The sequence below is a fragment of the Lineus longissimus genome, chromosome 2 (genome assembly GCF_910592395.1).
Source record: "Lineus longissimus chromosome 2, tnLinLong1.2, whole genome shotgun sequence".
Classification (NCBI taxonomy): domain Eukaryota; kingdom Metazoa; phylum Nemertea; class Pilidiophora; order Heteronemertea; family Lineidae; genus Lineus; species Lineus longissimus.
Window position 1 is genome coordinate 19201641 of NC_088309.1, and position 17673 is coordinate 19219313.

At 39.4% G+C, this 17673-nt stretch overlaps 3 protein-coding genes across 5 annotated transcripts in view; 2 read left to right on the forward strand and 1 right to left on the reverse strand.

Moving 5' to 3' along the window:
• LOC135483723 (sodium/potassium/calcium exchanger 2-like) overlaps nucleotides 1-12080 on the reverse strand; it is a 35452-nt gene extending 23372 nt beyond the window's left edge. For 2 of the 3 annotated variants that reach the window (XM_064764730.1, XM_064764728.1), the window contains exons 1-3: nucleotides 11992-12080; nucleotides 8229-9150; nucleotides 599-640 (exon numbers count right to left, since the gene is read on the reverse strand). In XM_064764730.1, the coding sequence (XP_064620800.1) occupies nucleotides 599-640; nucleotides 8229-9035 (849 nt within the window). In that variant the 5' untranslated portion in view covers nucleotides 9036-9150; nucleotides 11992-12080. The remainder of the gene's footprint in view (nucleotides 1-598; nucleotides 641-8228; nucleotides 9151-11991) is intronic. The other variant, XM_064764729.1, reaches the window with a different exon arrangement.
• The window catches only part of LOC135482724 (integrator complex subunit 3-like), a 414475-nt gene extending 398400 nt beyond the window's left edge, over nucleotides 1-16075 (forward strand). The window contains exon 27 of the mRNA XM_064763033.1: nucleotides 16065-16075. The gene's annotated coding sequence lies outside the window, so the exon portion shown is untranslated. The remainder of the gene's footprint in view (nucleotides 1-16064) is intronic.
• LOC135482728 (integrator complex subunit 14-like) lies at nucleotides 12327-16605 on the forward strand. Its single transcript, XM_064763046.1, has 9 exons — nucleotides 12327-12414; nucleotides 12897-13064; nucleotides 13222-13392; nucleotides 13677-14092; nucleotides 14267-14403; nucleotides 14679-14808; nucleotides 14995-15074; nucleotides 15411-15646; nucleotides 15894-16605. Exons 2-9 carry the CDS (start codon nucleotides 12903-12905, stop codon nucleotides 16116-16118), a joined length of 1557 nt encoding a protein of 518 aa, XP_064619116.1. The 5' UTR covers nucleotides 12327-12414; nucleotides 12897-12902; the 3' UTR covers nucleotides 16119-16605.
• Nucleotides 16606-17673: the final 1068 nt, after the last annotated feature.

Genomic DNA, 17673 nt, shown 5'->3' on the forward strand with positions numbered 1-17673 from the left:
CCAATAGTGGACTCCATAATACCTCGAACAAAAATCCAATAACGTTACAACACGGGATATGATGATGATAAATGGTCAATACAATATCTGGAATTATTTGTTTAAATATCTCTTCCCTGTGTTAGCTCTTATTAGGCTAGAATGCGTATGCAATGAAGTTCATATTGATATTTCTACAACTGGTATTTCTCTATTTGTACAATTAAGGCGGGACAAAAAAGGAGCTAGGATTTATAGGGTATATACATGTATATAGGGTGGCTGAAGCTATAGAGGTGGTACATATATGTTACCTTACATGAAAATGATCATAAGTTACCAAAATTCTCAAATTTTCACCAGAAAGCAAATAAATAACAAACTTTCTGTCCAAATTTTGTCTTTACCAATTTATAAAGATGTTCCCACCAGTTAGTTGGAGGTCCATTCAAAATTAACTTTTTAAAGGATGAGATATGATAAAATAAATACAATTTTTCATAATCTATATACAGTGATGACAATGTTAATACCGATCACATTAATACCATTATCATTGTCATGACGATGTTCTTTCGATAATACGACACATTGATGGTGGTAAACATTTTATACTCACCCCACGATACACGTGACGTTCAATATGTGTGGGAGGTGTAGGCTTGAAATGGTGAGAGAGACTTGTTATGCAATTTTGAAAATAACAAAAAATGAACTAAATCGGACCAATTTATGTAAATTTTTATGAAGACCCCCAAATAAAAATAACTTATGTATAGTCACCAATACTTTTATTTTCTCCAAACAATATTTGTAAAAGTTTGTTGTTTTCTCTGAAAACTTTTACGAGCCTCAGGCGCCACAACTGATAGAGAGATGGGAGCTAGTGGCATCAAAATGTGGCTAATTCAATACGCTCTAAATTCAACTTAATTCCCATTTTGGTGTGATATGGGTCACATATTGCGTAATATTCATATAAACTGCGTTTTTATATTTGCGATCAAGAAGTTTCTTCCAGATAAAGCTTCTTATGCCCATAGCCTGGGACAATGAAATGACGATGAACTTGGATTAAGTTAACTGAGTGGTACTCGGGCCAAGCCTTGAACCCATGACCTTTCGATCACTAGTCCAAGCTTTTCCACTGTGCCACTCAGAGCTTCGAATTAGAAACAGTGTTTTGGAAAGAAATGAATACAGGTGTACAAGGGATGAAGAGCTACTTGACTCACCCCTTGCTCATCTGGAGAACCAGTAGCTGGCTGAAATATGTAAGAGATAGGATAGACAAGAGTAGAGATGAAGGAGTCGTGTTGATGATTAAGGACAGGGCATGAAAATGGAGGATAGTTAAAGTGATTTTACCAATTCAGCGATAGGAGGACGGGAAAGATTTTTTCTCATGAGAAAAGGCATTGGAGATAAGGATACCGACTGTGTCCCCCATTAGCACTGAACCATCAGAGGTACTCTGTCTGTTACCTCCTCTCATTGGTGTAACTGAGTTCGGGTCGGCGGAGTAGATCCAAAACTTGAGGGTCAAGATGCTCATTAGTGATGCTACCAAGAAAATATGGCTATACTGTTCTGTGCTATTACGCTATACATATCAGAGTCAATACGCAACCTCCCCCTCAGGACTTAATTTAGTGCCCCTGACAACTTTGTTGCAAATAAGCGTTAATTGGCCATTCAAGATGATGTCAGCATGACGCAACATTCTATCGAAATGTGAACTTTATGCATTATTATAAATATATATTGGTACGTATGACCTTGATAGCCTCCATTGAGACATTGTGGTCACGTTGACCTAGATATGAAAGAGGTGATCTAGATTTGAACTGATGACTTCATTAATAAAACAAAATGAGAAACTCACAGCAAAATCTGTGTTCGAAACTGATCGAAAAGTTAACGACACATAATGACAAACTTGAAACTGGCAAAAACAGCATTCTAAGTCGCCAGTTTTCCGTTACACTAGGCCCCATGCTGTTATTAGCGTTGACAATTAATAGTCTTCATCTATTGTTGGTAACATGATATGATACTCCTCTTGCTGGTATCCATGCTTTCCACCGGCTGCGCTAGAGGGTAATTTGAATTACCAAATATCCACTGGGGCGTGTAGTTGTACCATGGCCTTTTCTACCCAACGTCCTTCCCTTTCACATTATCAATTTTTTTAAATTTGATATTAGCATGTTCGGAAAGGTTATAATGAGGACAAACATCACTTTCAACTCATATTGAGCCGGGCGCTATGTGTTTATTACTTTGAATCTCATTTCTACCACCCTGGCTATTCATTGCGAAAAATCTATATCCAATCAAAACGGGCTAGCAGTAGGGTTCCTCCGTCGTATGATAAACCGAAGTGCTTTCCAGTGTAACGGGGAAAACGACATGCAGAACTAGCTCAATCCTGCATAGTTACTGTTACCAAGTGGTAATCAGTATTAATAAACACGCACGGAATTCTGTACCGGGCAGTGTTACGACGCCTCATAGCAATGTCCCAGACATCCTGTGGACCGGGCTTTAACAATATTGGCGATTCAATGTTGAATTCAGTTAATATTTTATGATTTAATTGATTCTATTGATTCTCAACGGGTATCTAAAGCGTGGAACAGTTCAGGTAATAGATCAGCGGTAGTTTTTTACCCTTTTCGAAACATGGGGAAAATTGCTTCAGGGTACGTTGACAAAATCAACACGGCTATTTTGGGCCGATGATTGATTGGTGATGTGACAAATTCTGTTGAACTTTTTATGAAACGGCAAAAAGTTCTATAGGATTGGTCGATGAAATAGAATACTTGATGACCTCTTTGAACTGTGAGATGCTGTATCAATGCCAAATTATCACAAGCGTTCTATTTTTGCGGATTTCGCGAATAGTCGCTATTCGAAAAAATTAAAACGCATGACTTGATGTCGCCAATCCATTGTCTGTCCAAAATACACACTTTGAGTGGCATCGAACGGCCATTGTGCATAATTTCACCCATCACTTGAATAATAAGAAATGGTCTTAGATCAGTGTAACTAGAGTATATTTGGTAGAACTACAGAATATCAGCAAAACTTATTTGCACAGATAATTATCTCTCCAAACCTGTGGAGTTCTGATTCTAAGTTTTCAGAAATATGACAAGAGCAACATTTCCAGAGAGAGTCATACCACACAATATGATGTACCAACAAAGATCGAGATATGATCTATGAGAAAAAAACTGTACAAATCTTCTTACCGAAAGTTTGATAAGTGGATATTCACGGTCGATATTGGGTATGTTGATCAGGGAAACAATTGAGCTCAATGTTGAATAATACCGAATATCCATTATTATTATGGCTGTCAGACCATTGGCAATGACGTCAATGGAATACATCATGCATGCAGGCTGTACTAGCAGAATGTCAACTTATATTTTCGAGCTAAAGTATGTATCCTCCAGGGTGCAATTTACTTTCGCAAAAAGGTCATTGCTGGGTCAGTTTCGAGGCCGAGTAGCCTGATGTAGGTATGACTTTGTTACAGACAACTAAAAAATGAATGCTGTTTGAAAACATAGTTCTAACATGTGATAGAACTCGTTTCAAGGAGTAAGTAGATCACATTTGGAAACATTTGAAATGCAGTTTACCTGTGAGACATCATCAGAAAAGACAACGACTGACCCAATTTCCCTGCCAAAATATCGCCATTATGAAATACAACAGGCAGTTGAGAGGCAAACATCTCAGCGTCAAAAGAAGACATCAGCCATGTTGGCAAAAATACGTCATATGATGTTGAATTCAAGAAAGGCATCACTGAGTCATCGATGGTCAGGCGCTTACAAAAACGGTTTTCCCCACTGCAATAGAGGTCAGTATGACCGAATTCACAAACGTCACACAATATAAAAATGGCGGCCTCTATGAACCAGATTGTTTTTTGGTAGGAATGGCCAGCTAAACATAAATGGGCCCATGATAGTAGCCATATGCTGGTGACAGTGGGGGCGAAGAGTAGCCTTTTCCCTTGTTTTGATGAAAAGTAAACACTCAAGACCTATCACTGGGTGTAGATAGTATTTAGGCAGACATTTCAGCAGCATTTATGTGGTCAGTTGAACAAAGTCACACCAAAAATGGAAGAATGCACATCGAAATTTTGCTTTGTACTAAAGATCAATTGCTGGTCAGATAAGGTTGCTTCCTTTCAGAGTGTGATTCATGGTTTAGCCGCCAGGGGGCTTTTTTGAAAACTTGTGCAATACCTCATTTACTCAGGGGATTGTCGCCTAATTTTCATTGCATGGGCTTTACTGAAGGTGGCTGTTTTGTTCTGTCAGTCTCATGATTCAGTTGCCCACAATCACCCCAATCCCGACTCGGCATGCACTGTACAGCATGCGGATACTATATTTTGACAGAAGCATCTCCGAGGTGACCTGATGAGTTGTCTCTTGCATATATCAGGTCATTGTGATCTAGCATTCCTGCATACTTGAATGTATCGATCATTTCTCGTTCTTTGTAGCTGAGCACATCTTTGGTTATTCTGCATTATAATCTTTGTACAATTTTTGCACAGAATCTAAGAATCCTTCCCTGAACAATCAATCATTGATCAATAAGTTCCCAATGTGTATCTAAATTCTAATTACTCGGAAGGCAAAGTTATTCTTGGATGAACACGGTCTTGCTCTAATGCAGTAATGAGTTGCAGTGAGCTAGTAATGTTCTTGTAACCTAATTACTAAGACCTTGGGGAGATATGCCAAGGTGATCAGTGATAGAGGTTGTGATCTTCTATTATGAAATGGGGCAACCCAAAACTTCCGAGCAGGTCCACTGTCACTTGTGTAATTTTTTTTCAATACCACACAGTTCGTAAAAACATATGCAAGAACAGGGATTGCAGACATGTCACATATGCCAGGTATTGCCAAATTTTTCCAGCAACTGGCATTTTCTGGCTCGCTCTGCCATTTAACCAAAATACCGCCAAACTCCAGCCCTGACATTTTCTGGAATTTCCAGCTATTTCCAATCTTCTGGCAAGGAAAAATCATTTGGAATTAGCTGGAAAATCCTGGCTTTTGCCGACAATTTCCAGTCGAATTTCGCAGGGGTTGGTCACTAAGGATGTCCACTAGCCCAATTAACTAAAACCACACTATGTTTTCGAGCAACTATATAATGTTGATAACAAAGACCCCGGCCATGCCATCAATAAATTCATTATTTACCATTGTGATATAAATGTCGAGGACACGCTAACAGGCAACTGTCAATATAATCATGATGGCTGCTATAGTAAGGTACTCTTTAAGTTTGATGCCGACTTTTAATGTGTTAGTGTTAGTTCATTGGTGATATGAATAAAGACTAGGAAATGCTTTTACTTAAAACTACACATACATTTACACTAGGCATTTCTGTACAAAATAGAAGTAAAAGCATTTACTAGTGTTTATTCATATCACCCATGGTCCCTATAATGCCAAGTTTATGTACATGTACAATCACTAGTCACTCGCACCAAAAAATTATTAGGAGGGAGCGCTATTTATTAATGGATTTCGTAGCATCCGTGAGGGCAATGCCCACGCATGGTTTTTATTGGTCATTTTCAAAGCAGATCACCCAACATGTATGACTAATAAGTTAATACAGGTGTATCAGACTGAATACCTCCATCTAATGATCAAATGCCAATCCACAGGAGTGTCCACAATTCAGCAAAGCCAGCTCTCAATTGAATATTTAAAAACGATTTTTGGAAAGCTTATGCATTGACAGAATCAAATTTCCACGGATCTTTGAACTAGAAAATTATAACCATGCACACAGTGACTGGAAAAAGTTTCCGACTATGGATAGTCATTAAATCAATGCACTAAACCAAAATCTCAGTGATATCCATCCCTGCAACAAATCTGGCGATCAAGACTGAGAGGTATAATGAGTCGGGTAATGGTCGAAATTTCTGCCTCATTTACCATTTCAATTATTGAATAGTGCAATGAAGCCTTACAGCGTCCCCATTCTAAAGATAAAATCAGGCCCTTCAATTGCATACGTTTGGTCACAACTTCTTCTATCTCTCACTGATATGGACGCTCTTTCCTCTAGGTAATTCAAGTAGATTGTTTCATCTAGTCATTTGCATTATATTGGTCAGAAAACTGTTGCCATTCATAATGTTTGTCATCCAGTTAGTTGTTGACAAAAGTCTGATCTGGGTCGTAAGGAAATTATATATCATACACGCAGCAGGATATCTCTCAATTTAATTCTTTCAATATCATAAGGATGACATGCTTTGCATTTCCAATAACAACAGGAAATCATGTCAGGCTCACCTTGGCCCTCAATTGAAGAAGAAAATACTACTGTTTTACAACCCACACCATCTACTGTCGTGAGACAAGACCACTAATGAATATTCATAGCCGGTTGGAGGGTCGAGGCCTATCAATTAGACGAGTGCATGTTTTTAACTCTCAAGTACATATTTGGAGAGGTATTGAAAAAATATTTGCTGTGGCAAGTCTACAGATATAAAGAAATTATTTGATGAAAAAATTAATTTCGAATTTTGCTAATTGGGTAATAGGGGGCGTGTTTTGAGTTTTTTCTGCCAGTTGGCTGAAAAGAGTGGAAATATCAAAGTCTGTCTAATTTGTCGATTAAAAAAAAATTTCCGTGGTCAATCACCATTTTAAATCGCACAAGTTACTCGCAAGACTAACCCGTATATCATATCCGAATTTCAGTTTCACTACTTGACGCATTCTTTGATGCGTCGCGGTCAAACATTGACAATTTAACTGCTAAAAGGCTTAAAAAATCAATTGTGGTCTTGTCTCTCGTGGAATAATATCATGGTGGGTACAGAGAGCTTTTATTCTAAGGATTTGAGGATTTGTGAGGATGAAATATGCCAGCCACTTTTAAACTTCATCAAGATCATAGAACATAGTGGCAACATTAGACGGATGATGATCTCTTCTGGCTAGACAACACGCCATTATCTGTATAATAGTTGTCAGATTAGCAGTCAATTCTTATTGATGTTTAGAACTCTTCTGACATATTTGAAAAAATTTAAGTTCTCTCCTGCCAAATGAACATTTCAGAAGTGGATCTTTGGAAACATGAATGGATAATCAGCAACTAGGTGAACTATATGATGGTGTTCACACTTTAGGGGCCAAACACATGGTCATACCTTGATTTCCCTGGGAAATCCACGCATAGAATAAGACCTACTTTAAAAATTGTTTTAAAAACCATGGATGCTGAAATACAAGAACACTTCCCTCCCCATCAAACACGTCAAAGGGTGCAATGTCCACTTCAAAGGACTTTGATAAAGTCCTATACGAAAATGTCAGTTTATCATCCTTTTCACCTTAAAGGGGTCGTAATAAATTCATGAACTTAAAAACCTTCCGACTGGATGGACATAGATATCAAAACCAATTTCTAGTATTACTTTTCAATCAATAATTCACATTCAATTCACCAATTGACCAGCATGCAGAACATTTACTAAACTGTTGCCATGGCTTTCACACTTTGTAGCCGCAATAAATTCATGAACTTAAAAAACCTTTCGACTGGACGGAAATAGATATCAGAACCAATTTCCAGTATCGCTTTTCAATCAATAATTCACATTCAATTCGCCAATTGACCAGCATGTGGAACATTTACTGAAAGCTTTAAGTGCCTAAGTACAGGATTAGCCATGGCAACCTGGTGGCCAGACCAGGAAATTAGCATTATTCTCCGATAGTTATAAATTCATATTTCTACCAATCATGCATGCACACAGATTGATACCCATATATATTGCCACTGATTGATATTACGACCCAATTCTACCACCATTGTATTTCCGTTGCTATGGGAGCTGAGCTTCAGTAACGATGGAATTGGTCAGATGGTAAGTCGACAGCACCATAGCAAACAAGTGATTTTTGCTGCTGCAGCTATGTGATTAATATGATTGCTGCTCTGTGCAATAAAAATATCTGTCTTTTGCAGGTAAAACCAATAATAGCTGGGTTTTATATTGATGGCAGGTCACTGTAACCAATTCCTGTAGCAGATACTTGCGATGACCACTATATAAACAAGTGATTATCATTGTACACAGTTGCCCTCTTGCCCCCCCCCCCCCGGCCACTAAATACGACCCTGCTAAGAGGGTGGAGACATAAATGAAATATACATACCTCATCAAGTATAAGATTCTCGGCACTATGCACTGAATTCACTTGGTTCTTCTTGCACAGGGTAAGGATTTTGGTTTTGACGAATACTTCCACAGTTCCGTTAAATTTCATAAAAAGCACATATAGAAAATAGAAAATTAACAGAGTTAATGCTTCCCACCACTTGATATAGTTGTCGTCAAAGAAAACCATTAGTAGTATCAGGTCAATGCTATAAAAGAAGACATCACGGAATAATGGCCACCAAGTCAATTCGAGCACATCTTTGCTGAAGATTGCACACATTCCAATCACAAATAAAATGTTGAAGACAGCAGAACCAACTATAGTACCAAGTCCAACTGCGTTATCCCGTGCAACGAAAACACTAATGACACTGGTGAACAGTTCGGGGGCGCTGCCACCAGCAGCCATGAAGGTCGCCCCAGCCACATCTTCGGAAAGTTTTAATTTCTCCGTGATTACGTTTAGCGAAGGAACGAAGAATTCATCACAGACTATAGCCAAGGCAACGAACATGTAGATCATTCCTACACAGTGTAAAATCACAGCTCCACTTTTCAATTGCTCCTCAGTGAAGAGATCTTGCGGATAGAGGCTAGTACTCTTGTTAGCTGTTGGCGTCGCGAGGAGTTTTCTGTGCAAAGCCCTTTCGTCTATTCCATGATAATATATACTGCTTTCGTCATTATGAAAGTTGAGATTTTCCTTCACAATGATGAACAGTAATCCACTTAAGACAACCCCAGCAAAGACGAACAGCCGGGGTGTCCGAGTTCTCTTTTTCATAAGACACCATCGTCTCATTTTGGCTTTGGTGGGTTCAGTTTACGATCTGATAAGTTTTGCCGTGAAAAGCTCTGGCTCCTGCGTTGAGGCCTCCGACATACCGATCTGGTTCCTGGAATGACAGCGTCATTATCTGAAAGTATAAATGGTGTCAAGGTTGGTCAGTTTTACTCACTTTTCTAATGACATTTTCAGACTTAAAGGACACATATCAAGAAACGGGTGAAAAATTGGAGTTTTGAACAACCCGGTAAAAATGTTAAGCGAGGATAGGTATATAATCATAAAGTCTTTAAAAGAGTTTCAAGGATCCCAGACAGGCACAGTTGTACTAACCATTATTTTATCCCATTAATAGCCTTACCATTTAGCATTTTCAAGATACAGTAGAACTCCTCTATAAAGGACACCCTCAGGACTGACAGGTGCTGTCCATGATAGAGAGGTGTAAAGTGGCCTTAATAGAGAGGTGTCGGCTAAGAGAGGTTCTACTATATATTACCTCAAACAATCTATATTCAGAATATATATCTATATCCAGAATTGGTCATTTCTATTCAACATGACCTTTGTAATCAGGACACCTTTCTATTAAGGACAGCAATTGTCACTCCCAAGGGTGTCCTTAATAGAGAGGTTCTACTGTACTAGTGGAACCTCCTTTAGAGAACACTGCAGTAAGCAGGATATCCTCTCTAGAAAGGACATTCCAGAATTGGTCATTTTACTTCAATATGACCTTTGTAATCAGAACACCTCTCTATGAAGAACAGCATTTGTCAGTCCTATGGATGTCCTCAATAGAGAGGTTCTACAAACGACCACATGTTATACTGCAAACCATGGTTTAGCCAGTCCTATATAATTTCCTATCAGGGGCAGCCTTGGCCCTCAACACCGTTCACTAAGCAAGAAATGAACTGATCAACGCAACTAATCAGTGATATTTTACACATGAATAGATTACATTTACCACAAGATCTTTCAGACAAACATGGAAAAAGCTAATTATCCATTAACTGATCTGCTGCGAGTTATCTATGTCATGTCTCCAGGATTTTCAAAGGGGGTTTGTTTGCTAAATGCGTTCACATTTAGTTTTCCAAGAGGTGTTATCCCTTAATAGAGGGGATTTTCCGCTTACTGAGGTGTCTGTTCTTTAAAGGGAAAATACACAGCATCACGCACTCCCTTGACTAATTCTAATCTTTTTGGAAAAAGCTATCAAACAGCTATTATGAAAGTATGGTTTTTTATACACCGTGTCATAATGAATGAAACCGGGTAACATTACCAGGCAGGGCGTCCATGCTGCTAACGGTAACAGTATATACTGAATTACCGAAAAAACCTTTACATAAAATATGAGAATGTCATTTGCATTGCTCAACATGATAAAACATTCATGATCAAAGCAGTCGGGCTGCAACTCCATGTTACATAGTGTTTAAATGGTCGCCACGAGTTATCAGGCATAGCATATTGATACTAATTGGAAAATAAATATTGTCACTTTCAAATAGTTTCGGGAGAGGAATATAAGAAAATATACATGTACAGTAGAACCTCCCTTAGCGAACACCTCTCTATTAAGGACACCCTCTCTATCAAGGACACTCTCTCTATTAAGGACACTAGTTTTGGTCCCAAATAGGTCGTTTCCATTCAATTTGACCTCTCTAATCCGGACACCGCTCTATTAAGGACAGCACTTGCCAGCCCCGAGGGTGTCCTTAATAGAGAGGTTCTACTGTATGTTACAACATGGACATTATACAGTAGAACCTCTCCATTAAGGACACTCTTGGGACCGACAAATGCTGTCCTTAATAGTGAGGTGTCCAGATTAGAGAGGACTAATTAATTGAATGGTAGCAACCAATTTGGGACCAGAACGAGTGTCCTTGATAAAGAGATTGTCCTTAATAGAGAGGTTGTCCTTAATAGAGAGGTGTCCGCTAAGGGAGATTCTATTATATATCAAGAATAAACCAAGACTAAGATGGAAGCCACACAGCACCTTATCCAGCACTAATCTAATCAGGTATACCAACAGGGTGTTTTAAACTAAGACAAATTTTCTCCTATTCAATGACTATCATGCACTTCTACATTTATTTTTGCCACTTGATTTTTGTTACAATTAAAATATATGCCTTAAATAGCTTAACTCATTTAGTAGTGCTTGATGAGCTGATAAGGAATTGAATGAGGTCCCAAACCCCTTTAGGGATAACTTGGGAGTGAGATTACCTTACCTAGTTTTCAGAGTTTTATATATGTGACATCAAACAAACAATATGTTAAGGATGCCCTTATTCAACTTCTGTTTCTTTGGACCAAATGACAGTTATATGTATATATCAGAGAGGTTATTGTAACTGGGTTCAAAGAGTTAAAACTCAACATCAGACCATGACACTAACTGAATAACCACCCCTCCCCAAACACCCAATTACTTTTATTATATTTTACTATCCCTTTGAGTTTTGACAATTGACCAAAAGTTATAATTGGGTCATGACTTGGGTCATATGCTGGGCTAAAAGCTCTACTAAAACGGACTAAAAGTTGGGCATATGTGTAAGAAATGTTTCAGACGGAAATCAAAAGTATTCAGTTAAACGGGCCCTACCAATGCCAAAAAGACACCCAAAAAAGGCGGGAAAACTGTTTGCGCGCGCCGAACTACCCAGGCGCACAAAAAACCGGGCGTTTGAAATCTAAGAGAACTTTGCAAGTATATTCTAGTGAAACTTTTAAAACATTTCATGCAATGAGATCGTTCGTCCTGGTTGGCACTTGTCTATCGATCTAAACTGTAGCCAGATTATTAGTGGGCTGGAGAGCGCAATGACAAAACGGCTAACTAACATCATGAAACATATCCTTATCCACATAAAAATCACTTGTATCCCTGGCAAATTATCCTAAAATAAAGAAAAACATTATCCGACAGCGGAATTTCACTCACCGAAAGAGAAATATGTGATCAAGTGTAACAGGGTTAAATTTATTGCTGACATGCGGTTCGTCGATGTGCGTATTGATACATCACAGAATGGTTGAAAGTGACTGGAGTGACTCAACCACTCTCTGCCTCCTCAGCGCCACTATGCGGGGCTCAATGGTACTAGGCTATAATCTACAGTTCATCAAATACCTTATATTTGGTTGCAAATATTCACACTGACTGTTATTCAATTGAGAGAAAAAGGAAAGTCCTCAGCTAGATATCTTTGATACATTTCACAGAGCAAAAGTGCTGCACTACTTTGTTTCTTTTCAGCGCCGTCTACCAGTAAATAATAGAACCAAAACCGGCGACAAAAATGAACGGTTTCGATCTTGATAGCTCACTTTCTTAGATTTGCCGTTCACTAAAAGCTAAACGAGGGTAAGACTTGATGAAGTAAATATCTATGCATAACCTGACATCTTGTCCACGGTCTTATTTTATGTAGAAAATTCGTTCAACGCTTTTTCGTCTGCACCGAAATGAACAACTCGATTTCCGGATGGTTAGCCTAATAACTGTCAAAATCCTTTGCCTTTTGATCGGAAATCTATTTTCAGACAAAAGCTTTGTGGATTGTTGAGTACCAATCAAAGATTTTGATCCTATTTGTGTTGCATATTTAGATCTGTTTGGGCCTCTGTACGCCCAAACAGGAGTGTTGCCTTGAGTTTATGAGTGACTGAAGAGTAGACTAGAGACAACTGCGGTGTGTCGTCCATGGCCATGCGTCATTCTTTCGATGCAACATAGATGTGGAAAGCTTCTCAGTTGCTCATTTGCTTTGAGTTGGAGAAAAAACAGTTTCTGCTACTTTGTCGTTGGGAGGCCTGTACCCCAAATTTTTTTTCTCTTCCTTCAAGGTCAAGATGCCAACAATAATTCTACTGGATGTGTCCCTGTCTATGTCGAGGATAGTGCCAATGCCTGAGAGCACTGAGGAGTATCAACGCAGACACTTGGCAGTTCATGGGCTAAACTCTCTTCTTGACTACATTGCACAAAATAATAAGTTGGAATTCTGTTCATTGGTGAGTATTTTCTATCTGTTGGTGATGGTAAAATACAACTGTCGAACTGAGCCACTTTTAACATCAACTATAGTGCATTTTGCTAAAGTATTATTGGGATCCACCATCTGATAATTCTTCAAACTCTATATCAATGATTATCTTCTTCCAATTTCAGGTTGTTTTCTCATCGTTATGGGAACAAACAGTAGCATTCACAAGAGACATCGAAAGTGTCAAAACTGCCCTGACCAAAGTTGAGGAGTATGATAAAACAAATGTGATGTCTGCATTGGCCGGGGTCAATTCTCTTGTAGTGGATGAATGGGGAGCGTCGACCCCTTGTCAGGTAACTTTAGCAAACTATTTCCGTATATCCAAATGAAGATAGTTTGTTTCTAATATTCTTACTGACCGAAACCAATTTGTAAATTGATACACCTGGGGCTATGGCAGGTCATGGCAGGCATAGCAATATTCCCTGGCTAGTCCTGATTTGATGGACAATGTACAGATAAATCCCTAAAAAATGACCTGGCCGGGTTCTAATCATCATATCAAAGATCTCCAGATTTCATTTACGTATTCGAGTATTTGTGTCAAGTTTAACTCGGATATCATTCTCCTACCTAGATTATCCTGGTGACTGACGGCTGCACTGGTTACGGCGCTGGATCAGTTCAACACGGCATTCAAGAGTTTGCTACCTTCGATTCTCGAGTTGTTGGAAAGGACGAGCACATCAGTCTGCATCGACGGACAGACTTTCCACTTCCTTTCCCATTCCCATCGAAAATTCAAATCGTCTGCTTGGCAAATCAAAACGACCCACTTTTGGTGACGGCGATTCCTCAGTATCAAAAACTAATCGATATCAATGGTGGTGGGGGTGAAGTTTACACTGTTGAAGGGAATCTCAGTTTGAAAAGTGTTCAACAGACTTTCATGAAAGTTGCAGAAGATAATTTTAAAGCTTTTCATGGACAGCTTCACTGCGGACAGTTGGAGTGCCGAGTACAGTTGTTTCCCCCTCCAGATTCATATATAAGGTAGGTCAAGTGTTTTATTTGAGCACTCTGGTCACTGCTTATACTTTAACTGGAGGATGATATTCCAAAGTCGCTTATCTCTGTGGGCCCTCAATGCCGTATGATTATCTACCAACTGTCATTGCCAATCTAAAATGCTTGCATTTATCTTTTTTTCGTGTCATTTCAATTCAGGAATGACAACTACCAATATCAAGACACCAAGATTTCGAACGAGATGGAAATATGTGGCTTCATTGACATTGCAGACGTTTCCAGTCCACCAGTCATATCCAGACATCTGGTTTTACCTGCTCCTATTGGTCTAAAAGGTAACACCCACACCTTTGTCGAAGGTAGCATATAAACTCCCACACCAGATGGTAGATCGTTCAAATATTACGGTAATGTTTATAGATCTATAATGGGTCTTTTCAATAACTGGGACCGTTGACAAAAACTCTATTGCTCATACAGTTTAAGAACGAATACTTTGTTCGCTGTATAAACAGTCAGCACTCAGGTAAATCTCTATTGGTCATCAGCCACTACTTGTGCATCTTTTTATTTTGACAAGTGTCAAAGCATATGATTTGTCTTCTCGCAGAAAACAATAAATCTGATGATAAAGACGTCATAGATGTTGATGAAGCCGATGATGGGAAGGCACCTTCATTTACTGTTTTACTCCATGGAAGTCTCAAAGTCGAGGGCATGGTGGCAATTGCACGAGTTGGGTAGGTCAGATGAGTACAAGAAGTACAGAAATATCGATGTCTTGACAGGGATTCAGACCACATGATCTACTGAATGAGCTATCGAGATTCTCTGATTTTTAGTGTGAGACAACTCAATGTCATCCTTTCTGAATCTTGCTAGAATGTACTTATTGATACTCAGAGATATTTCGTATATCTTTTCAGTGATAAGTGGTATGGCATGCTGTACTCCTTTGCCGACAGCAAAAAGAAATCGAATCTCATGTTGTCCATATTTGAACCAGGTGAGTACAGGAGAAATCAGCTTCCCTGTTGGAGTCTGTTTGTAGTATATATAATTTGCGGTTTTCTGCAGCATGCCGTATTCTGACAGTCGGGCAAGGATCACTGAACCACGGGCTGTCACCAAATGAGGCCTTTTGCCTGGACACCCACCAATTTGACTGCTATTTTGGCCAGGATGCTGACCACACTCTGGCTGTAACCTATGTCATTATATGTCTCAGTCTTGGACAGGATGTGGTATAACAGAGAAACATACTTTGAAAAGTTGCACCCACCCTAAACTGAGGCTATGATGATGATATACCTTCTGACACAAATTATTTTCTAACATACAGGGTTAGACGCCATCCCCTGGCTAGGAAAGTTCACCCACCTGGCACCAATATCAGACTTTTCTGATCCGCCTTATGGAGAAGACGATAACAAGACGCCGTTCCCAGTTCGCCAGGAAAGACGAAGTTATGCCACAAATTCGACAGTGTGGATTCGGGCGACTGGTTTACAGGCTGATGTGCAGAAGATACTCCGACACGGAAGAAAACTTCCCGAAAAACAACAGCATTTTTACAAAGTGAGAATAAATATGGCCTCCAATCACCTAGATGCAAAGGCCCAAACGACACCACGTGCCAATCTCGTCTTCATGTTTCGACTACTTTGGTTTGGTGTTGCCATCTACAGTGCAGCTTAGAACTGATGAGGCTGTTTAGAATATTACAACTATAACGAGATTGGGCTCGTTATGGGAGCTGTTAAATCATTAGTTCAATCAAGCAAAAACCTCTTAGTCATAGTTACGCTTTATTTCCTGTTTTCAGGAGCTGAATCGGTTACGGCGGATGGCCGTCAGTCTCGGTTTCATGGAGCTGCTCGATGCAATGGGTTCATTACTCGAGCGAGAATGTACGTTACTGCCAGGCTCTGCGCATCCCGATGCTGCGTTACAGCTGTCGCACGCAGCTAGCGTGATACGGAGTGAAACTAGTAAGGAGATCGGAAGCAACATTACGCCGCTAAGGACTAATTTCACATCAGATGACTGAGACACAGGATAAATGTTTTGCTATCGGACTTGGACTTCAAGCAACTCTTACCAATGTAAAATGTCAAAGGTGCTAGACATTTCAATGTTAAGTGTGGCACTGAGAAACCCTGATTAGCTAAGGATGACAGAGTTGCATTTTCAGATTGTGGTCTATTTCACGAGAACAGGAGTTGTATGAAATGCTATATTTCATCTGCAAAGTATGAAGAATCTAAATAATAGTTACTTTGCCAGAATCAGACAAAGTATGACCAAGTATGCAAGCCATTTAGAGCGAAATACTGACAACTTTCCTCAGCTAGGCTTTTTGCGTGCAGTGCCATTTTCTCGTGAAACAGCCTAAAGGTAATAACTGGATCATGGTGCTTGTTCAGTTGAAGTAGTAGATACATTTCTGCTAGTAATCATGACGTTTTTCAAATGGAAATTTTTACAGGGAATAGAATGGTCATGATTTTTGTTTTATTAATCCAAGAATAAAATTTGTAATGAAATGTAGAAGAATATGTTTTCTTTTTCTTTTGCTAATTTTTGTGAGGAAAATAGATCAGACATGATAGAAATCTTGTGGACCCAATAGGATTGTCATCATTATCATGGCCCTCACTCTTCAGAATGCAGAATTACATGATACAAACGAATCCTTGGTAAAACAGTCTTATGGTGGTAACTTGGGCTTCTGGGCAATGACAGAGAAGCCCCATTCTGAACCATTAGCGCAACTCGGTCCTCCTATGGTGTAACAGAGTCTGGGTCAGTGGGTGGATCCAAAAAAGCACACTCGGGATGCAGTGGACCGGCCTCATTCCTAACCCTAACAAGACCCAGTAATTAGGATGTTGCAACACCTGTCTGTCCTCCAATGTGATAGAGACATATATCTCCAGCCTGAATTTGATGTGGCATTCTTTCCTTCAGTTCATTATCATCTCGACCCCCAAGGCATTGATATCACCTCATTGTCACTCCCTGTCCTTAGCGGCAAGTACAAACTATTGCAACTGCATTAGAGTGAGAACGTTTGTCCTAGCAGCACACTGGCTGTGACAGAGCCTGATTGTGACATTCCTTCCATTCTGTCTTACTGGTGGGAGTGACACTGTTTCCCTGCTGTCCAACTATACCGTATCACTTCCTGTGGTCTGGCAGACTCAACATTTTTTAAAGACAAGTTATCTCAGATGGTCATTATCAAGAAAAGCTGGTCACAATCTGCAAGGGACAAAACACAAGACTGTTAGAGGTTTAAAAGTTCGAATTGGCCCAGGATAAAGGGTCCAAGGGAGGAAGTATTCTATAATGTGCTGTTAATATCTGATAAATGGAAATGCCATGATAACCATAATCCCCCACCAGATATTAGAGATGGACAGACAATAGAGAAGGACACTTTGTCCAGGTAGGACCTTTTTTGACTGATACACCAATGTAAATGTCCTTGAATGAAATGTCCTTAGATAGAATGTCCGAGGAACAAAATATTCTATTATGCGCTAGAGCTATTGAACTTCAATGGCCTCTATTAAGCAATATAATAAACCATAATCCGTCAG